We start from the raw sequence: 20,915 nt of genomic DNA, 5'->3' as shown, positions 1-20,915 counted from the left end.
ATAAATCCTGTACTCATTTACATCTGTGCAGCAAGGAAAAAAATTGGAGCAGTGGAGAACCAAGCAACCTACTCTGCTTATTTTGCCAATTAATGAAAACCCCAACATTTCTGAATTTGCCCCTTCTTTTATTATTACAATAATCAGCTGTTTCAAGGTTTCCCTTTGCCCTGCTACTCCCAAGCACATGTTGTCTTGTATCTAGACGTCCTCCCCTTTTCTTCTTTCCCTTTATTTATGCCTTTTCTCAGCAAGCTCTGTTCCACTCTCCCACACGGGGGAAGCCTCCCTACAGACGGTCTGTCCCTATCGCTACAATCAAGCTGTCAGACAGGGACAGAATTTCCTTTATTGGGAACTGATAAGCTGTCCCCTTTCAGTCCACAGCTGCGCACAGCAGCCAGAGAAAGCTTTGATGCAGGTAGGGCTGCTCAGGATATTTACCTGTGTACCTAAGAGAGACAAGATGCCTGACAATGGCAGCTGTGGATTCAGATTTTTAATATAACCTACAGAATTTTTCTACCCACATCCTGCTCAATTTCTTCTGAATCCAGGTGTTTAATTCATTTACATTTACTTGCCGATCTCGGACGTAATCTTGAGATCTCTGAGGTTTGCTGCTGCAGAGGCAAAGCCCCACCACGTGTAGCGAGGAGGACTCTCCCGGCACCCGGTGCTTTTCCTTAAAACCCCGGCTGCCTGTTGGGAAGAAATACAAAGCAGGAGGGTTCACACATGCAAAGTTAAGGAGTGACCTTAAGGAGCAGGAAAAGAAGAGACTCAGGTAACGAAGAAAAATAAATTAGAAAAAAATAGGTAAAAGCTCCGCTGGTTCTGAGCCAGTCGGGGTACCTGGGATCAGCGGGTCAGGTGTTACTGCTCTGCTTAGTCCTGCAGGCAAAGCAACCAAGGGCTAAGCGCCTTTCCTCCCCTAAACCCGGGGGAGATGCGTATTAATTATTATTTAAAAAAGAAAACAAAACAAAATACCTTACGCTCGGACGGAGACGGGGGCGCGGAGGGCTGTGCCGGCCGGGGACAAGGAGCCGGGGACAGGAGCCGCCGCGTCCCGCGCTGGCCCCTCGGCGGCGGCTGCGCCCTGCCCCGCGCCGTCGGAGCGCGTCCCGCTGCCGGCCGGGCTGCGCCCCGCACGCCAATCAGGGCGGCCCCGCCCTGCCTTCCTGTAGGTGTGCCCGGCTCACCTGGGAGCCTCGGCACTCATGACATACCTGCGGCCCCGCGGGCGGCGGGGAGACGGCGGCAGGCTGCCGAGGGCGGGGGGCCGCGGCGGAGCAGGGGGGGGCAGCGCTGGCCCCGGCCGGCCGATGTGAGGCCGGCGCAGGTAAGGGCGGTCGGCGGGGGCGGCCCGGCCCGGCCCGGCCCGGCAACCCGGCTCGGCGGAGCTGCGTTGCCGTGTTCCCGGGAGAGGCGGGGTAGGCGCGGGCCTGGCGCCGGATCCCCGCGGATGCCGGGCCGGAACGGGCGGAGGGGCGGCTGCCCCCTACCCCGGGGCTGGGTCCGGCGGGCAGGCTCGGGGAGCGGGGGGAGGAGAAGGGGAGGGAGGGCTCCACCATTTTAGGACCCGAGGGGCACGGGGAGGAGGGATCTCCAGGGAAGGGAGCGCTCGCCCCTCCCGAGGCGGGACGGCGGGCCTGCTGTGCTCCTCCGCGGGGCCGGGCCCGGGGCGCACAGGTGTGGGTGCGCGGGGAGGGCCGCCGTCGGGGCCCCGAGCCCCGGGGAGCCGCTCCCGCCGGGGGGCCGCTGCCTCCAGAGGGGGCGGCGAAGGGGGCGCCTCTCCGCCGGTGCCGAGGCAGGCCCCGGGGGGCCGCAGCCTTCGCGACGGCCTGTGCGGGACGGCGCGGCTCCGCGCCCCGCCAGCAGCGCCCGTCCCCCCCCCGCTCCTCCTCCTGCTGCCGGCAGCAGGTAGGGCCCGGAGCACAGGCCTGGTCCCAGGCTCAGCTGCCAGCAGCCGGAGCCTCTTCCCGCAGAAATGGTGCCTCCCACGCAGGAGCGAGATCCCACGGTGTTCGCTGGGTGTTCAGCTCCAGCCGGGCCGGCCGGGGCCCGGGAGTCTCAGGGCTGTGCTTGAACTCTGGACACCTTGTTGTTTTCCTCCTTGCTCTGCTGGCTGGCGCCTCGTGACTTTTATGGCCTGTCACGGAGGGAAGGCAGAGGAATGAAAGGCGAGATACCTGCATGCTCCTCACTTCCCACAGCCACTTTGGAGCCCCAGCTACTGCAGCAGCTGTGATGGCGACTTCAGTGCCCTAAACAACCTGCTGGGGGGCTTTTGAGCTCCCATGGCTCTGGCCTGACCCATCCTCCCCCCAGCACCCATGTTATCCTTGCGCTTGATGCTTCGTTTATTCCCAGAGGTTGGATAAGACCTGGATTAAACCTGGTAGGGAATACAGGGGCAGTGAAGGAGATCTGAGCTCAACGCATCTGGGTTGACTTGTTGCAGTCTTTGCCAAGAAGCTGCTTATTGCCATTGGCTTCTCCTTGAGCTGTATGCCCGTTCGTCTCTGACCAACCCACATCTGTAACATGGTGTTGGAGTTTTATGACCCAGTTCTCTGGTGTTTTGGAGTTTCTTGTAACCTAAATGGCTTGTTGGATATGGCTTGGATAAGGGCAGAGTCCTTTTAAAGGGTTGCACGGGAGGGAGGTGGCTTGGTTGGGAGGAATAATGTATGTATGACCCAGATTTCAGAACTGCAACTGAATTGGGTGAGGAGGAGGCATCTGTAAATCAGGCTTGAAGTTGTATCAAGTCCAAATTCTTCTTAATTCTCAATTACTGTTAATATTTGGAATGGCTCAGCAGGCTTCTGTGTAGAGAACCTCATTTTGCCAAGTTGTGATTGAGGGCAGCATTTGTGCTGTACTGTCTGTACAGTAGCCTAGTGATCTTGATAAATCTGTGAGCAGGGTTACACGATGGAATTGCTAGTGACGACAGGCGACTAGGCTCGAGGTTGGTGCTCCTACTGAACCCCCCTGTTCCTGCTGTCTGAAATAGTGGGACTCGAATGCTTCCTCTGGGAACCTCTTCTGCATCCTGATACATTTTGCCACTAAGAGTCTGTTCACTGGGACTTCTATTTCATCCTGTTAACTTTAGATAGATGTTCTTGCTCCTGTTCTCTTGAGTCTTCCCCTTTCTTCTGGTTCAATTGTTTCAAGTGCTTTCTAGAGGTAAACACCCAAATTTTGCTATAGATTTTTTTTTTTTTACATACTCTACTTTGGAGCCTGGTTTAAAGTAGGCTGTTTTATTTAATTAGTTTTTATTCATGCAAATTATGTCCACTCTCCATGGTTATTCCAGGCAAAATTTAAGAAACAACCTGCAAGGGATTTCAAATTCATAAGTGGAATACTTTTTTTTCCTATGAATATTTGATTCTAAGAACTATTATGCTTTCTGTCATCTGGTATCTTTCCAGTTTGATGTTGGCTACTTAGTTACTGTTTAGCTAAATTATAAGTAACTAGCTTATTTCAGTAGTTACGCCTAATAAGTTTTGTAATTTTCAGCTTTGCAGCTCCCCACTGAACTCCCGTTGTATCTTTTATTGAAGTGTTTTCAGTGCAAGTGTAGTTGTTCTCTGTCATTTCGGCATGTGGGCTGTAGAGAGAGAAATTGTTTCCCTCCTCTGTGAGGTACAGCTGATGTTCATAGTATCAGCCATTTGGGGACAGATGCCTTATTCTGACCCCCAGCAGGTATTTACATTTCCAGCTGGTTATCACTACATCAAATCCAAAATTCTGTTAGAAAAGTTACCTAGTCTTTATTTCAAGATACCAAGTGATGGACTGCACTGGTTCCCCAGGTAAATTATTCCAATGGCTGATTATACTCGCTATTTTCTTATCTCAATCTGTCCAGCCTGCTTCCTAAGCACAAAGTCTTGCTACAAATTTTCATGCCAGATTACAGAGCCTGTTGCTGCCAGGATGACATGTTCCACCGAAAAGATGGCCTATTGTACTGTAAGTTTACAGCTGTTACCCGCGCTAACCTCTTGCTTCTGGGAAGAGGCAGTCGTGGAGCTGTAGTCATGGGGTGACTGGTATGATTTAGGGCAGAGGCTAAGCACACTTGGCTGTGGTGTCTGTGAGCAGACAGGGCTTTCAGAGAAATGTAATTGAATAACTTGTGTTGCTTGGAGTACGACTTCATGTGATGGTTAATCCAGCATAACTACAGGCTGCTGCTGAAGGAACGATCCAGTTCTCATCCAGTCCTGACTGCAAGCTCCTGCTGCTTCCCTTGGATTGGATCTAGTGACCCAAGTGGCCTCAAATCAGTTCAGTCACTGCTCCAACTGAAAATTAACCCCCTTCCCTAAACAAAAAATATGACTGTTGGATCTGGAAGTAGGGTCAGCCTGCTCTGTGGCCAGATGGTGCTAGGTCTGATGCAGAAGGGTAGCATGCCACTGGGCATGAGAAGCATGGAGAAGGACTACCTCCTTCAATAGCAGCCCAATGCCTGTGCTGGATTAGATGCAAGAGGGAATTGTACATTTAGTTCCTACATTTCTGCGGTCAGATAAACAGGCTGTGGTTGCACAAATCCTTTCAGCTGGCACTGCTGTTGAAAGAAGCCGTCATGCTTACCTGTTGTCATCCACGTCGATTCCCTGCTCTGGTTTGTTGTGAGACCATGCGTATGCCTGTATTGCCAGAAGAGAAAGGGCGCTGTGGGGGTGGGAATAAGGAGGGCAGAGGATGGGACTCCTTTTGGCAAGCTGAAGAGCTTGTGAAACTAAGACTTGAGATACAGGAATTGTCACAAGCACACCTTACCTTACATCTTAATGGAAGCGAATATATTTTTTCACCTTCCCTTTGCAGCGGATGTGTGAGAATAGCTGCCTTGATTTGCTCAGTAGCCCAGGTTAATTCCGTTGCGTGACTTGGGAGAACTATGTTTAGCCAAGACTGGGTTTAGGTCAGCTGCATTTATGTCTTTGGTCAAGAAGTGTGTGTTGGAGTTAGACTTTGTGTGGGGAAAAAGCATTTAATGTACAAGGTCTGTGCCTTGGCTGTGACCAATACCTATAAAAGGTTCATCAGTGCCGAAAAGTTGCAAGATAATGTATTTATGTGTTCTTGATGTGAGGTTCTCAGTGGTTTTCAGTGCCTGAGCCAGCTGGGGTACCCTTTTGGGAGGGCTTTGTTAATCTTGTCTCCTGCACTAACAACTGATTCCAGCTTTCTTGCTCCTCTAGTGGAATTAGTTTGCTGGCACAAAACCCATTCCCCACCTATTGTTTCAAATGCCATTCCTTCAAATGCAATGCTGAACACTGCAGGAGCTGTGGAACTGAGCCTGTGGTGGAGACTAGTTTTGAGGTCATGGTCTGGGGGCTGGATTATAGCTAGGTGAAGTCAAAGGAGAAATTCCCATATCTTTAGTACAAGTTCAGTGCCAGGTCAGGGGGAGGGCTATTGGTTTTGATAGTGGGAAGAATTTAAAAGCGGGGAAGGTGATTACCATGACGTGTACAAATGTATGTATGTAAAAAGACACGCATATGTAAATGTATACAAAATAGAGGGTGTTCTGGTGCTAGAAGAGGTTGAGGAGGAGTGGCTTTACAAACTGTAATTGGATAGTTTATGAGAAGGGAACTGAAGTGGGCAGAAGCGCGTGAACCTGCTGCTCAGAGAATACTGTATTCAAGCAGAGCTGGCCATAAATTAGCTTCCTGAGAACGTATCCTATTTGCAGTAAGTCACGTAGAAGTGTGTGACATTCAGACTACCTCTTTGTAGACTTAAATTGAGCACCTGTGTGCAGCTAGATGTTCAGTGTGTGAAGTCCACTGCCCCTGGCTTTGCTGGTGCTCAGAGTATGTTCAGCAGTGGAGCTCCTGCCACTGATCATACATAAAAGTTCCCAAATCCTTACCTGGGTCAGGCTGAGTTAGTGCCCAATGGGATCCACAAGCCTGGTGGTCCCCTGCATGTGCCACCCATGGGCAGAGCAGAGTCATACGCTGGTAAGCAGTCCCAGCCTTGCACAGGGTGTGACTGGAGGAGGAGAGGTGAGGAATGGCTGCCGCTTCATTGACGAATCCAACAGTAGAGTTTGAGTATCCAAAATACACCTCTCTAGAGGGGAGAGGATTAGGATCCTGGTCATGTCAGGGCACGATTCGTTCTGATCGCAGAAGCCCTGAGATAATCAGGGGATGTGTGGCGCAAGGCCTGAGTCTGAGTTGCAAGCAGGCCTGTGACCTGTTGGACGCGGTTGCTGTTCACAGCTGCCACAGGGTGGCTGCAATGGCTACACTTGCATTTTCACTTAATAATGGAAATAGATGCCCAGAGCAGTGTTAAACTGGCATCACTAGTGGGAGGAGGGGTGGCAAGAAGATGCTTTGCCTGCAGTGTTGCTGGGAAGCTACAAAAAATAAGCATATATAAGCTTTATACTCACAAAAATTTACAGGTGTAACGGTCAAAAGTGCCTGCAAATATTCTTTGAATAGGATAAATCTTAACTGAGCCCTTACATCTTTATTAGATCCCTATCCTGTGAGGGGGTGCTAGTGGAAACTTCGTAAGAGTATACCAGTAAGAGTACATACAGCTTTGCTGGTGTACTTCATTTCATAGGAGAAAGAAGGATGCCATAGCCATACCAGTTCCTAGCAAAGCTCTGATGCTGTAGCTGTGTCTTTAGTGGGTCTAGTCTCTAGGCAAAATCCTTTTGGCATGGATTAAGCCTGAGCTTCTGTTTAGACACAGAAATTTTACTGTAGGTATTCCATAATGCAGGCATCCGAGGGTAACTCTAGACCTATGAAACTTAATCTAGCTGCAACATTTGAGTCAATCTCTTTTTCTGAAGTACTCTGAGATCACTATCTGTTTTTACAGGTGAGGACTGTCAGGTTGCATAGCAGTGAAGTTGAGAAGGTGCAATGTGTATCTCATTACCCTCTGTTGCTGGAGTTATAGGAGAAGAGATGTTCTGAGTATACCACCAGCCCTGCAGGACAGGAATGGTGTCTCCCTGTGCAATATTTAGAATGGTGAGGATTCGGTCCTGATTGTTGGTATTGCGAATGGCTCCCATAATCCTTCCCATTGTTGCTTCTCTCCATCTCTCTTTTTCTGTAACTTGCTTTATGCATGGAGATATTTTAGGCTCGAGTCTGAGTACAATATAGCTGACAGATCTTATGGGTGGTTTTAGAATGATACACTTCTCTCTCCCATCTCTACCCCTCCCCAGAAAGGTGCTTTCTCCTGGAAAGGAATGTTTCCGGTATAGGCAAGAAGAGGCTCCAGATGGACGGTGGGGGTAGCACTGAGAAGGCTGCAGTACAGCACACAACCCTGTCAAGACTCTACACTGTGACAAACCTTGAGGTGCAAGAGAGAGGATGCTGTGGGGAGACAGGCAAATAGAAGTGGGAGTACCCCTATTTTTATAGCAAATTATGGGTCATGGCCTGTTTTCCGAAGTGTGCGAGTGATTGAGAGAGATGGTTTTACCCCTCAAATCACCCACTAACTTCTTAACACCATCTGGTGCTGTGTTGAAGGATGGGAAATACCTTACTGCACTGTCGCTCTCTTCATCATCCCTGAGAACCACTGGGAAGAGGGGGTGTTCTCTTAGTGCGCATGGCAGAGATTGAAAGGGAAGCTAGAAGGTGTTACTGTAGGCACAGGGTCAACGCTGGTCATTTCGGTCAGAGCCTTGTGCCATCTGGGAAGGCAGTCTTCCTCTGACATTTCTCGTGCAGACCACCTTATCTTCCTGTCCCTCCTCAATGAGTAAAATGAGCTGTTTAATTTCAGAGAAGTGCAGAGAAAGGAAGATGAGCAATTTGGACGTATGCTGGAGCAATGAAATGTGCCTTATCCTGGAAGAGCAAGGCCAGGCATGCCAGTTATGTCATTGTAGCCTGTGCTCTGACCAGTCACAAGGGAGGGTCAGGGCCATAAAAAGCAGCCTAAAATGGTGACTGCATGTATAGAAAAATCATGACAGCTGAGTTGCCCAGTGGGTGTTATCAGACATACCAGAGCTGTTTTTCCCTCATTCGGTACACAGCGTCGTTTTTACCTATTCAGCTGCTGAGCGTGTAATAATAGCGATATGAGGCACGAAAATCAGCATCCAAGTGTAAGAGGGGGAAAATGGATTGACTCTGACTCTGATAGTCATAGCAAAATGACTTTTAAAAAGAACAGAATAAGAAAAGATAAGATGTGCTGGATTGCATGTGCAACAAAAACTGGCAGGAACAGAAATCTCAATCTCAGCAAAGCAATAGGGAAGACAATCTACCCTGAAATGTATTATGTTTTACTAAAATGTTGCCTTTGAAAAGTTAATTTAAAAGATGGTATTGTACAAAGTTTGGTTGTGACAATGGAAAAGAGTGAACAAAGTGCATTTATAGAGGGAAAAAAAAAAAAAAATGTACTAACTGATGCAGGAGCCAAATACAGAAGTGTTGAGGTAAGCATGTGCAAAAACACCAACTTGTTTTTAAAGAATGGTTTGCTAGAGAGATGCAGTTTTGTGCTTAGAGATAGCAAGAAATATCTGATGCTGTATGTCCTAAGCTCATAAAATTGATGGCATTGCAGAAAGGGTCTCACCTGAATGTGGACACAGTGAGAAATAGACAACTGTGAATGTCTGACGTATGTGAGGTTATGGGGCAGGGGCTTTCATTGACTGGGCAGTGAGATCCTTACAGTACAAGTATGATACCAGAGTAACATTGGTCCAGAATGAACTGAAACAACTAATTATGGACACTACTTTGTGTGAAAAATGTGTCTGTTGTTTGTACTAAGCATCTCTGCAGCACAAAAGGAAAATAGTAACATGTTTTGTATCTTGAAGAGCTTGGAGGCAAAATACACAGAAGGAAAGAACAGAATGAGAAGTCAATATATATTTGCTGGTGAGGGGATTGCTTAAATAAGACTTTGCTTATGGTTGGAATCAGATACAGAGTTTATAACAGGGCTTTGATATTCAGTGCACTGAGCAGCCACTCCCTGACTAATCCTCAGAGTATGTCTATGAGGTAGGAGGGGTACTATTACCACAGTTGCACAGATGACCCTCAGACAGGCAGAAACTGCTGGAAACTGCCAGAATTAGGAACTGGCGATTCAGCTGAATGAGGTCTGGGGATGAAGGCACAGTTCTTGGTGCCTTGAAAAACCTAGTTATAATCTAAGCCTTCTGTAGATCCTTCTTTTAATGAATGACTGCAGTGGGGAATTGAAGAAAGGAGAGCTCCTAGTATCCTAACATGCATGTTCCTGTTTCAGCCTGTATTATGTCACTGATGATCATAGTCCCACTTTGTGGATCCACTAGCTTGTAATTTCTAGATGACCACAACTGTGTTTAACTGTTCATGAGCTGTAGCTGTTAGTAGAGGCAAGTCCTGAAACAGCAGTCCTGTGGGTGCATCTTCATCATCTTCTGTTAGGGTAAATTCTAGGAGAGCAGGAATAGCCAAAAGTTTGGAGTGCAGGGTGTTCCCGTGTGTGACCAAAGCAGTAATGCTGATATCTCCTGCTGTGGGTATAGCTGTAATCACACCTTCTTTAATGCGATTGCTTCTTGGGAGCCAATCTACCATGATCTGTGTCATACCTCCTGTGTAAAGCGCTGCCAAGCGTGACAGAGTGGATTTGTCACATCAAGATGTGTGTCGCTGTTCTTCACTTCAACAGCCTCGTGGCAGTGAGTTGTAGCCAGATACAGCTGTCAGCGCTGCAGGATCTGCCACTGAGCAAAGGCAGAGCTGTCGCTCATAAAACAGTGGCTGGATTCAGGTTGTTAAACCCGCCTGCTTTGCTGCCCCTCCTAGGCAAGGACCACTGTCTTCGCCTCTTGCTCAGCCTGCTGTGAGGTTGGGACCTTGCTTGTCTTCTTGGCTCGTCCTTGTCTCTCTGCCTCACTTGCAGTTCTTCTGTCCTGTTGAACTGGGGACTTGCAAAAGTCGCTCACTTTGTGTCCCTGCCTGCCCACTAATGTGCTGACCAGCTGGCTGTCTCACATGGCACAGGTGACGTGCTGGGTTCAGTAACAGTCAGCAAACATTTGTGCTGACAGCCAGGTTCCCCAAGTGCATCAGTCTGGCAGAGGTGAGACTGAAGACCCATCCTCTGTATGGGAGGGCCTTTGGGAAGAAGACTCTAAGGAGAGCTCTGACCCTTCCCTCCCTCTTGGGCATGGTCCACTGACAACCCCTCCCCTTTCCCGGTACCCTCCCAATCCTTCCCCCTTCAAGCACCTCTGTTGCTCTTAGCTTTCCTGAACTACAGTGATCATACTAGATTGTAGTCTTTGCTGTTGCCTGCAGTGACTTCTATGTAAGCGCAGTGAAGCAGTTTGCCATATGCCAAGTCCGATAAACATACTTAGGTGAGTTTGATGGGCAGTGTCAGAAGTTACAACTGAGAGCCGCCTATGAGGCTGAACTGGAGGAACTCTGCTGTATCTCATTGAACTTGGGAGAGATGGGATGTTTATGTGTTTATTTATGCCCCACTGATCAAAGCGTGTTGCAGGTAATGGGAAAGACAGCGAGCTGAGTCTTAGATTTCATTTAACTGGTGCCTGTAGCTTCCCAGGGGAAGTTTCTCATTCATGCTAAAGTATGCACAACTTCAATTAGAATATAGCATGCACGCTTGTGTGGGTTGGTGGATGCAAGTGTTCCGAGGACTTTGCATTCCTCAGCCAGAGCTGGCATTATTTTATGATCGTGTCATAAAAGAGGTAAAGGAAATTGTATCGGGTCTGTATTACTCTATTAGTCATGGTGACTGTTAGGAATTAAATTGCCTCATGTTCTAATTTTTCACTAGCACACTGAAGTCATGAGCTTGGGGTGAATTTAAGGCACACAGACCTGATTTTACTCCTCTGTGTCTCCATCTGGTAGGGTCAAACCTGGAAGGGAGAGAGGTAGTTTTACATGCCACAGGGTTGAGGAAAAGGAAGGGCGGTGGTAGGAAGCAGACTCTGCCCCCTCATTCATATGCAGAAAAATGAAAATAGAGGGAGGGAGGATTAAAATATCTGTAATTGTTCCTTATTCATTGCAACTCATCTAATTATTAAAATGGGAAAAATACTGTAAGTAGTACATCATGGAAATGCTAGTGATATTTCTGAGCTGGTATAAAATCTATGCTTTAAAGCAATACAGACTTGGAGCTGTACTGCACATGAAAGTATGCGGGCATAGCTTTTGCCCATTGACAAATAAGGGGAAATATTGATGAAACAGAGAATCTGGCTGTGCTATTTCTTAATTTTTTTTTTAAGGTTGTACCTGTAGGGCTCTACTTTTTTTTTTTTTTTTTAATTTTTATAATATGCTGTGTTAATTACAGTATTAGGAACTAATGCTAAATCTTAACTACATCATCTATGAGCTATAATTGCTACTATAAACTTTGAAATAAGGTAGTGGTAATTGGAGAGCTAGTTATAAAAAAGCATTTCATAAGATTGATGTATATCAGTGACACCATTTAAAACCCTGATTTATACAACTTTTCACTGCTCATTCTGAAAGACAAGGTCACAAAAATGCCTTTTCCCTCCCCTTCCGTTTGGAGGATTTCCATGCTAGACTTTGCAGAGGGTGTGAGGAGGTTGCCAGGGCTTTCCTTACCATCTTCTTCATGCTGTTACTTGTTTTCAGAGTTGCTCACAGGGGGCTGTCTCCTTTGAGTTGAGCTGGCTGCCATGCAGTGTCCTCTTAGACCCTGTCCTTTGCTGAGGAGAGAAAGCTGCATTTGGATTCACGGGAATGGTAGAGTCAGTGGCAATAAAGAGACAAGGAAACGTTAAACTCTGAAATAATGTCTCCTTTGGAAATGGTTGTAAATCCAATTAGAATATCCTGCTTCCCATAGTGCCTGCTTCTAACCTGGAAGGGCAGCAAACTTGTTTCTAGCAGAGGGCCAGTACTGAAAATGTAGAATTTCCCTGCTCTGGCGCTTCTGTTCTTTGTGGGCTGGTGAGGGTGCACCTGCTTCTGCGTTTGAAGCGTTTGGCAGTCACACGCGGCAAGACACCTGCGTTGGAGCGTCAGGGACTTGCTTGTAGATCCTGGGTGTGGTTTTGCCATAACTTAGGTCTAAGTCCGGGTTTCTGCTTTCCCGCTCACTGGCCCATCACCCAGCCTCTTGTTTCTGTCCACTCCTTGCAGTTGCTGCTACAGCTTGTATATCTGCACGTACAGCTACTGCAGGGAGCTGTCATTTTTACTTCTATTTAGTCTTTTTTTTTTTTTTTTTTTTCCTCCTGTGTCACGCCTTTGTGGCTGCTCACATCATTCTGCTTCTGGGTTGTTATTTTGGCTAGATAACTCCCTCAGCTGGCTCACGTATGGTCACGTGCACACTGGCACATTGGAGAAGATGGCAGCAATCTGGACCTGTATGACCTTAATCCATTCTGGATTGCAGGGTGCTGTGTCAAGTCTTAATTGAAATTTATTAGGACCTGATTGCAGGTGGTGTTGGATGGTCTGTACAGTCAGCAGTGGCAGAAGGAATTGAAGGAACTCTGCATCCTTTTAGGACTGGACCATAAACAGATGAACTTCGCAGTGTATCTGCAAATACCTAAATTGGGCCTGAGAAATATGATTCTTCATCTTTGTTATGCCAGTTATACCACAGCATATTTCTTTGCCAGTCTTCTAGTTTCTGGTAGCTCGTGTAGCTCACTGTATCAGGTTATATACTCTGCAGATAAGTTCAGTGTCATCAGTCCCAACTGCTGAAAAACAGTAATCAGGTAGAGGGGGAAGGGGGAATTGCCCTTGCTCTCATTAGTCACAATATTTAATATTTTGGCTTAAAAAATTAAGATAAACCCAGACAGCAAGATCTAATTTTTGAGCCATACTTTGTTTTTCAGGCCTTTTCCACACCCCTTAAAGGCCAGACATGTATTTTTCTTAATTGTAAGCCAAAATTCTCACATAACCACATGATTCTAGGAAGTGGGACTATATGAAAAACAGAAAATATTATGTGCACAATAAACCTATGCCAGTTGGCCATGCAGGCATTACACTGTGAGTAACAACAAGTTTTCCATGTGTTTGCATTAGCACCTTCCTATTCAGCACCCACACAATTCCTGTGGCTTTGGGTGTGTGAAGCTATTTTTCCACGGGGAGAGGGAAGGGGTCCTCGCTGGTGCTTTCCCACATTTACATTTCTTATAACATTTTATTTATATCTAATACTTTTTGTTCCCAATAGCAAACATGTCTCATTGTACTTGTTAGCTTCTTCGATCTAAGTACACCAATTAAATTTCCAAGAAAGACTGGTTTGTTCCCTGAAAAGCAGGGTTAGGGGAGGGTTGTACCAAAATCTGTTTTCCCCACATATATCTACATCCCTTTTGGATGGACCTTTTTTTTTTTCCCCCTTTAGCTGCAGTTTTCAGTACAAAGCTGCATCACTGTTACAGTATTGCCAAGTATTTTTGATTATGATAGAAGTCTCATAATGTTTTTTTCACTTTTTTTAATAAATCCCATTACTGGAGTCATAAGGTAATTAAAAATGCTATGGGGAGCTAAGGCTGAAAACATGTATTCTAAAAGCACAAAATGAGGACAAATGTGTTCAAGATTTTTATTTTTTTTGTTGTTGTTGCTGTCTCATGGTATGTTGATACCAACAATTTTTTATTGTTATCTCAAGTTGATGGTACTAACAATATTGAAGCCAAACACATGGTACAGGTTTCTGCTGTAGGTATAGCTGTTATGGCTGGTGAAGTCGTGCCAGTAGAAGTCATTAGCATGGTATGACATACAAGTGGAGTTTTGTTGGTGTTTTAGGAAATGCTTTGGTTGCATAGGATATGCTTTACCTATTGATACCAAAGCGGCATTTTGCAAGTATTTTTACGGCTGAGTATATTTTGCTGTATAGCTTATCGGTCATCCCATATTGCTAAAATGTTCCAACTTTGTATCTTCTGTCCTGTAGGGCTCTGACAGATATCGGTAATGGCAGCAAGAAATCTTTCAGTTTTCAAGGTGGAACTTGAACTGGCTGTGAAAGAGGTTATATTATGTGTTTGCCAAGAACATCAGACAGGATAACTTTGGAGGCCCCTTCTGCAGGGGAGGACAGTTTGTCCCAGTTCGGTTTGCTGAATATTGTTCATCCTTATCTGTCCGTAGCTTAACTGTGCTCAGGACTGGTCCAGGTAATGTGACAACAGCTGTGCTCAGCAATGGTTCCACTGCGCAGTCTGGGCAAGGCCAAGCTTTCAAGTGTGTTTCTAAGCCCTTTGATGTTTTAATGGCATTTGCATCTGTCAAAATGGTTTGGTGCAAACATTAGCATTCTTTAATCTGAGACTCAAAAACAGTAGCGTGGGATTCTGGCTCATGCTTCTGTAGCATAGTAAGAGACCATGAAATTTCTGCTGCTAACTGGAGAATCTCTCCCATCTAGGTCCTGAATCACTCTGTTTAAAGAGAAACTGGGAACTCCTCTAGTTTCTAGCAAACCTGCTGTCTAGGAATGTGTATAGCATGCTGCCAGCAGCCAGCACTGCATAAAAAATTGTAGCATACATCTTGGAATGTTTCAGGTGTTTCAGTCAGACATCTCTCCATCCCCAGAGTTTGTAGAGAGACCTGCATAGAGCAACTTGCAGTGAATCTGTACATTGCTGTCACTAAGGGAATTCTTCCTGTGTCTGCCCGGTAGCGTCAATAGTCTTTCTACTAAGCTACAGCAGTGAGAACTATACACCATTCTTGTTTGTTCCCATACCAGAAGGCTGCAGAGTATCAAGGCTTATCCAGTGCTTTTATGAATATAAAACTTAAGCTCTGCTTAAAGCAAACCAGTTTTTTTCATATACAGGTGCCCCAATTTTATCTTAAGACTGAATGATTTTTATTGCATCTCTGGGAAGTGCAATGTGCAATCCAGGCCATGGTCTACACTTGCTGTTTGGCAAATGTTCAGTAGCAACTTCCAAGGTGAAATTTTGTTCTACCCAAAATGTTTATTTGGCTTTTTTTTTTTTTAAAGTTAGCATTAAGTATTATGGTCCACTTAAATGGAAACATTTAATGAAACATGTAGGAAAGGGGTTTTCTTTTCTCAAGTAGTGAATCATTAGATAATTAATATGTTCTGTGTATCTCGAGTGTGCCTACTATGAGTGAAAGCTAGTGAGATGCTACTGGGAGTGTCAAAACTCAGGCAAACTGCATGAGTGTGACTAGGAGGTCTCATTCACTTTTCCCAAGCTTCAGTAGCAGCTCAGATGCAGCTTCCAGGAGATCAGGTCCTATCGACAGCTTTGGGGTTTTTTTCTCCTTGCCCAAAACACTTGAGGTGACTCCTAGTTCCCAGAATGCTAACAGCACGTAGAACGTTCAGCACAGCAGTAGACTCTGTTATTTTGGCACATACCTTTTTAGATTGCTTTTCTTATTCTATATGTTCTTTCCTCCAGCAAGCTCTGTCTGCTCTCCATACCCTCAAAGATGTCTCCACATAATACTATTTCCCTCCTTCATTCTTATCTCTAGCGCCCTGTATAATCTCTTCCTGAGCTCAAGAGTTTTTGACCTTGCTCCTTCACCTCTCTCAATGGGCTGTACAGTAATAGAGCAGCCCAGGGGTGATGCATGAAGATTGGGAACTGTTCCTTTGCAGGGGAATGCATGCAGTGGGCATCTCTCTCATGGAGGGGGCATCCAGCTGAGAAAGCAGGCCTAAGCGTGGCATGAGTAGCTATATCAAAACAAAAACTGAGACTTGTGGTAGGGCAGGCTTTGTGTTAGAGCAGTTGCACCGACCTCTTTCCTGAGTGTCTCACTGAACTGAAAGAAAGTGTGGCCTCCTGGCAGAGATGGTAACCCTGGTGGCAATTCTCCTGCACGGTGAGCTCTGGATTTTATGTGGAGAAAGGCGGGCTCTGAGCTAGCCCCCACCGACCCAACTCCTTTTAAAGTGTATCTAAACTGTGCGACGGAGATGATTAAGCCGAGCTTACTTCTGGCTCAGTTCTGGGGCCGGTACTGTTCAATATCTTTATAGATGATCTAGACGTAGGGATTGAGTGCACCCTCAGTAAATTTGCAGATGACACCAAGCTGGGTGGGAGTGTCGATCTGCTGGAGGGTAGGAAGGCCCTACAGAGGGATCTGGACAGGTTAGATAGATGGGCTGAGACCAATGACATGAGGTTCAACAAGAACAAGTGCTGGGTCTTACACTTCGGCCACAACAACCCCATGCAGCTCTACAGGCTGGGGGAAGAGTGGTTAGAAAGCAGCCTGGTGGAAAGAGACCTGGGGGTGCTGATCGACAGCCAGCTAAACATGAGCCAGCAGTGTGCCCAGGTGGCCAAGAAGGAATAGTGTAGCCAGCCGGTCTAGGGAAGTGGTCATCCCTCTGTACTCAGCACTGCTGAGGCCACACCTTGAATACTGTGTCCAGTTCTGGGCCCCGCACTTCAAGAAAGGTGTTGAGGTGTTGGAGCGAGTCCAGAGGAGGGCGACCAAGCTGGTGAAGGGTCTGGAGGGTATGACCTATGAGGAATGGCTGAGGGAGCTAGGGTTGTTTAGCCTGGAGAAGAGGAGGCTCAGAGGTGACTTTATTGCAGTCTACAACTACCTGAAGGGAGGCTGTAGTGGAGTGGGAGTCAGCCTCTTCTCCCAGGCAACTAGCGATAGGACAAGAGGACATAGCCTCAAGCTTCGCCAGGGGAGGTTCAGGTTAACATTAGGAAGCATTTTTCTCAGAAGGGTCATTAGACATTGGAACGGGGCTGCCCAGGGAGGTGGTGGATTCACCACCTCTGGATGTGTTTAAGAAAGACTGGACATGGCACTCAGTGCCGTGGTCTAGTTGACATGGTGGTGTCAGGGCAATGGTTGGACTCAATGTTCCCAGAGGTCTCTTCCAACCTGATTGATTCTGTGATTCTGAGCTGAAATAGCAGGACGGAGCTCAGGGCAGCCTTGTTGCCCTTCGGCTGGGGGTGTTGCAGGCCTGTGTGGGAGCTCGTCTCCTGCCTGAGCTGCAGCGCTTGAAGTTGGCTATGGCATTTCTATACCGAGCTGTGATCGCACCAGCAAGGATATGCCTGACCAATGGATTGCTTGGGAAAGCCTTTGTTTTAATAAGAAAATAGATGTCCTTGTCTGTGCCGCTCAAAGGTTGTTGTGAATGCCTTTCTCCTCTCGTGCCCAGAAGCTCTGGCTGCTCTCTCAGAGAAAAGGAGGAGGGCCAGGCAGGGGAGTCCTTGGTGCACTGACCGGCAGCCCAGTGTGCTGTGGAGTGTCTCTGGCTGCCGGTGCAGCTCTGGCAGGGCAGCTGGGCCAGCACGTCATTGCAGGGCAGGGCTTTCTCTGCCGGGAGTGTGTTTGCAGCAGCCTGGGTGTGTGGGCTGCCCTGGCGCCTGCGGCAAGGGGAGCGGGATGGGGACCGTGGCCTGCCCCGCCGCGGGGGCCAAGGCCAGCCGGGAGGCACCCGGCACCACGTGGGGAGGGTGAAGATGGCACACAGAAAGCTAGGTCTCTCCCCGGTTCTGGAAGAGGAGGATGTCAGGACTCCACTTAATTCTGCATTGCCTTGTTTCCTGGCTTGCTGAAGGGCTTGTCTGTGCTTGATAGCACTTGTTATTTCTCCTTTCTTGTTTGTTGGAGGAGGGGGGGAGGAAGGTGAGGTACTTTCTATTTAAAACCAGAAGTGTTTGTCATCTCCATCCAGGTGAATTAACCCACACTGGAAGGAAGTATGACATTCGCATTGCCTTTTGTAATCTGGAAAAGCAAGTGGATAGATGTGTGCATCATCACGGGAATTGCTTTGTCTACTAGTGCTTTCACTGCTGTCCTGTTTGCTTACCTGGCCAAGTTCTGCAGACGCCTTCCCCTCCTCTCAAATTTTGTGCTCCCTATTGCAGTGCGACCAAGCATTGCCCCTTTGTTTCATGCTGGCCATGTGGCCAGCTGCACCCTCTCATGGTTCGCAGCGTGGCCAAGTGAGTTTGTGCCCGAGTCCCTATGAGTTAGGTGCACATGAGCTGAAGTCCTGGATTTCCTGGCTCTCTTGGGAGAAGAGCGTGGCTTAGCTTATATCTCAATAGGAGCATCGGATCACCTCATTTGACAATAGAGTCAGAGCATACAAGAGAGTGGATGGCAAGCTCAAACATCTGATCCAAGAGATGTGAAGGATCAGGTAGGTGCCCAACAGTGGTAATGGTGAAGTTTCTGGGAGGAGTTGTGTAGCCCGCTAGAGAGCTGGCAGTTTGCCAGATGGGGCAAGTTGTCCGTCTTGTTATTTGCCCTAATGCAAATGCTAATTTAAAGTTTGCTTTGGCTAGTCCAGCTCCTGGGGGTCTCCTGGGCCCTCCTCTGGTGGAAGACCAAGCTGACCTGCAGTGGGAGCATAACGTGGCAGTGCTCCACAGGCAGTCTCTTCTGGTAACTACAGGGCTCTTGTGCGAAGCCACTCTGTATGTGAAGGCTACAGGTGTAGTCAGTCAGGTTTTATTATTTCCTCTCATCTCCATGAAATCCTTATTGCAGAGACATCTGTGTCTTTCACTACAGTGCACCAGCCTTCAAGCAGGAGCTTAACTCTTTCCCTGACTAGATGCGTAAGTCCTCCCCCACTGTCTCTGCAGAGTTTGCTTGTCCCTTCTCCTGCCTCACTTCCCAAAAATTCTCTCTTGCTCTCCCTCAGGTGTGCAAAACACCTGGCAGTAATATGATGAGACAAATCTCACTTGGCAGCTTCCAGTGTTGATCTGCTGTGCACCTCCCTTTACCCAGTCTCCGAGTATCATCCTGGAACTCCTCCAAACGCAGCTTTAAACTTGTCTTTTCACCTGTCCAAATCCCTTGCAACAGAGCCAGAGAAATGGAAACTGGGTCTTTGAGCTTAATAAGAAGAAATTCAGAGTTGTGTACATCTGTAACAGCACAGTGAGCAAGAGTTCTTCCCCTCGCAGAGCGTGGTCTTGAGTTTGAGGATCTTGCTATTCAGGACCTTTATAGGCCATCCTGTCTTTAGTAGTAAACCTTCCTTAACCATCAGCTTGTGTCCAAGACCACCCGTCTGCCTAAACAGTCTCTCTGCTTCTGGGGAGCCTGTTCTCTGAAAACTGTCTGTATTAGGTGTGAGTAGTACTTTTCTAGTCATAGAGCAGGGGAGACTTAAGTTAGGTAGCCAGAAGAGCTAAGAGCAGCGTAGCACAAGAATGATCTGATGTGATCGTGGAACCTTTGTTAAAGGAGGGGTAGATGTACCTATCGGGGACAACATGAGCAAAGTTGATCCTGCTTTGGACAAGGTGGCTGCTTACAAGTTTATGACCCTGCTACTTTCTGTGCTCTGCCAAGCTGTTTCTATGCTGGAGCTTCTTTTTGACAGTCCTTTACCTTCCCCTGTGCAACTGTTTCAAAAGACAGTTTAGCAGCACTGAAGTAGTTTAGTATTAGCTGACGGCAGTAAGACGTGGCAGAAGCCCTGTGGGAATGGAACATATCTCTCTGAATAGACATATCTCTTTAAAACGTACTGTTTGTTGAAATTATAACTATTTACAACTACTTGCTCCTTGAGCGGGGGAAATCCAAATTGCTGAATGATCCCAGTTTTGGCCTGGTTTTGTAAGAAAGATTATCTTTTCAATATAAACTAAAATTAAAGATTACATGAGAAAAAATACGCAGGAACAAAGTTAACTGATAAGTTAATTATTTAACTCAATTTTTTCCCCATTTTTACAAAGCTATAAGATAATGACAATCCCCATGATTAAGGTGTATATAATGCTTCAGTTCTAACTCCAGAGCATGGGGTCATTGCTTCCAGAGCAGGTGTTCTGTTTCACTTGACGCAAGGGAAAATATAAGCTAAACCAGCATTCAGGTCAGGCATGCCCTGGCCATGGAGTTAACTGGGACAATTAGTCCAGATGTAATCATGCCCTTATTACTTTTACTCTCTGTGTAGGATCGGAAAAAGTTACTTGTGACTATAGAGCCACTCCACCACAAGGAATCGCCACGGATCTCAAAGATTCTCTTTCCATGCAGAGACTTTCCTTTCTCTGTTTGTCAGTCTTCCGAGTGAAATTGTCACACACCCTCCAACAGCAGCTGGAACTCTGGAAAAATGCTATTCTTAAAATTGTAGGGAAATTGGGAATGCCAGAGAAATAGTGTATAGATTTGGTTGTCTGTTTTGAGCAAGAAAAGGAATTTTTTTTTTTTTCACAAGCTTTGCAACCGGTCCAGAGCCGGGCCTTGGGGCTTTTTTTTGCCACTGAACAGCTAGCGGGCTTTTACCTGAAGAAATGTGGAATGGTTCCTTTAACCAAAAGATGCAGGACTATGCATTTGTGTCTGGAAACTTTGACATGTGTAAGATAGGATGAAGGAGAATGTTGAAGCTTTATTCAGGAGTAAGTCTGTGGCTGCACATTGCAGCAGATCCTTCAGGGCTAAATTACAAGCTCTGGTATGACTGCAAGGGTACTCAGTGTATGTGAAGCAGCCCAAACCAGCAATTTATAAGCCAATTCTGATAAGTAGGGGATAGGGAACAGAGAAGACAGGCTGAAACACTAGAGAAAGTGTCCCAAAGGCAGGGGAGCCACTAAGGTTTGTCTCTTTCTCATGTCTTTTAATGTAGGGATTGTAGTCATGGGATAGGTAGAAGCCAGAAAGATAAAAGCAGTGAATCAGATTCTACCATCCTTTTCACAGACATTTCCTAAATGCACATTCCCTAGTGCTTTGTCATGTCTGAACTTCGAATGCAATAATGGATGGGAAATTCCACTATATCCTTTGGGAAACTGTCCAACAATC

At 46.8% G+C, this 20,915-nt stretch overlaps 1 protein-coding gene across 1 annotated transcript in view; it reads left to right on the top strand.

Annotated features, from left to right (window-relative positions):
* Nucleotides 1-949: 949 nt before the first annotated feature.
* Nucleotides 950-20,915, top strand: part of ARHGEF5 (Rho guanine nucleotide exchange factor 5) — a 37,645-nt gene continuing 17,679 nt past the window's right edge. Inside the window, 1 exon segment of the mRNA XM_068401793.1 lies at nt 950-1,345. Coding sequence (XP_068257894.1) covers nt 950-1,345 — 396 coding nt within the window.

This window comes from Nyctibius grandis, chromosome 5 (genome assembly GCF_013368605.1).
Source record: "Nyctibius grandis isolate bNycGra1 chromosome 5, bNycGra1.pri, whole genome shotgun sequence".
Lineage (NCBI taxonomy): Eukaryota > Metazoa > Chordata > Aves > Nyctibiiformes > Nyctibiidae > Nyctibius > Nyctibius grandis.
Note: the sequence above shows the minus strand (reverse complement) of the source record. Positions and strands in the feature narration are given on the sequence as shown.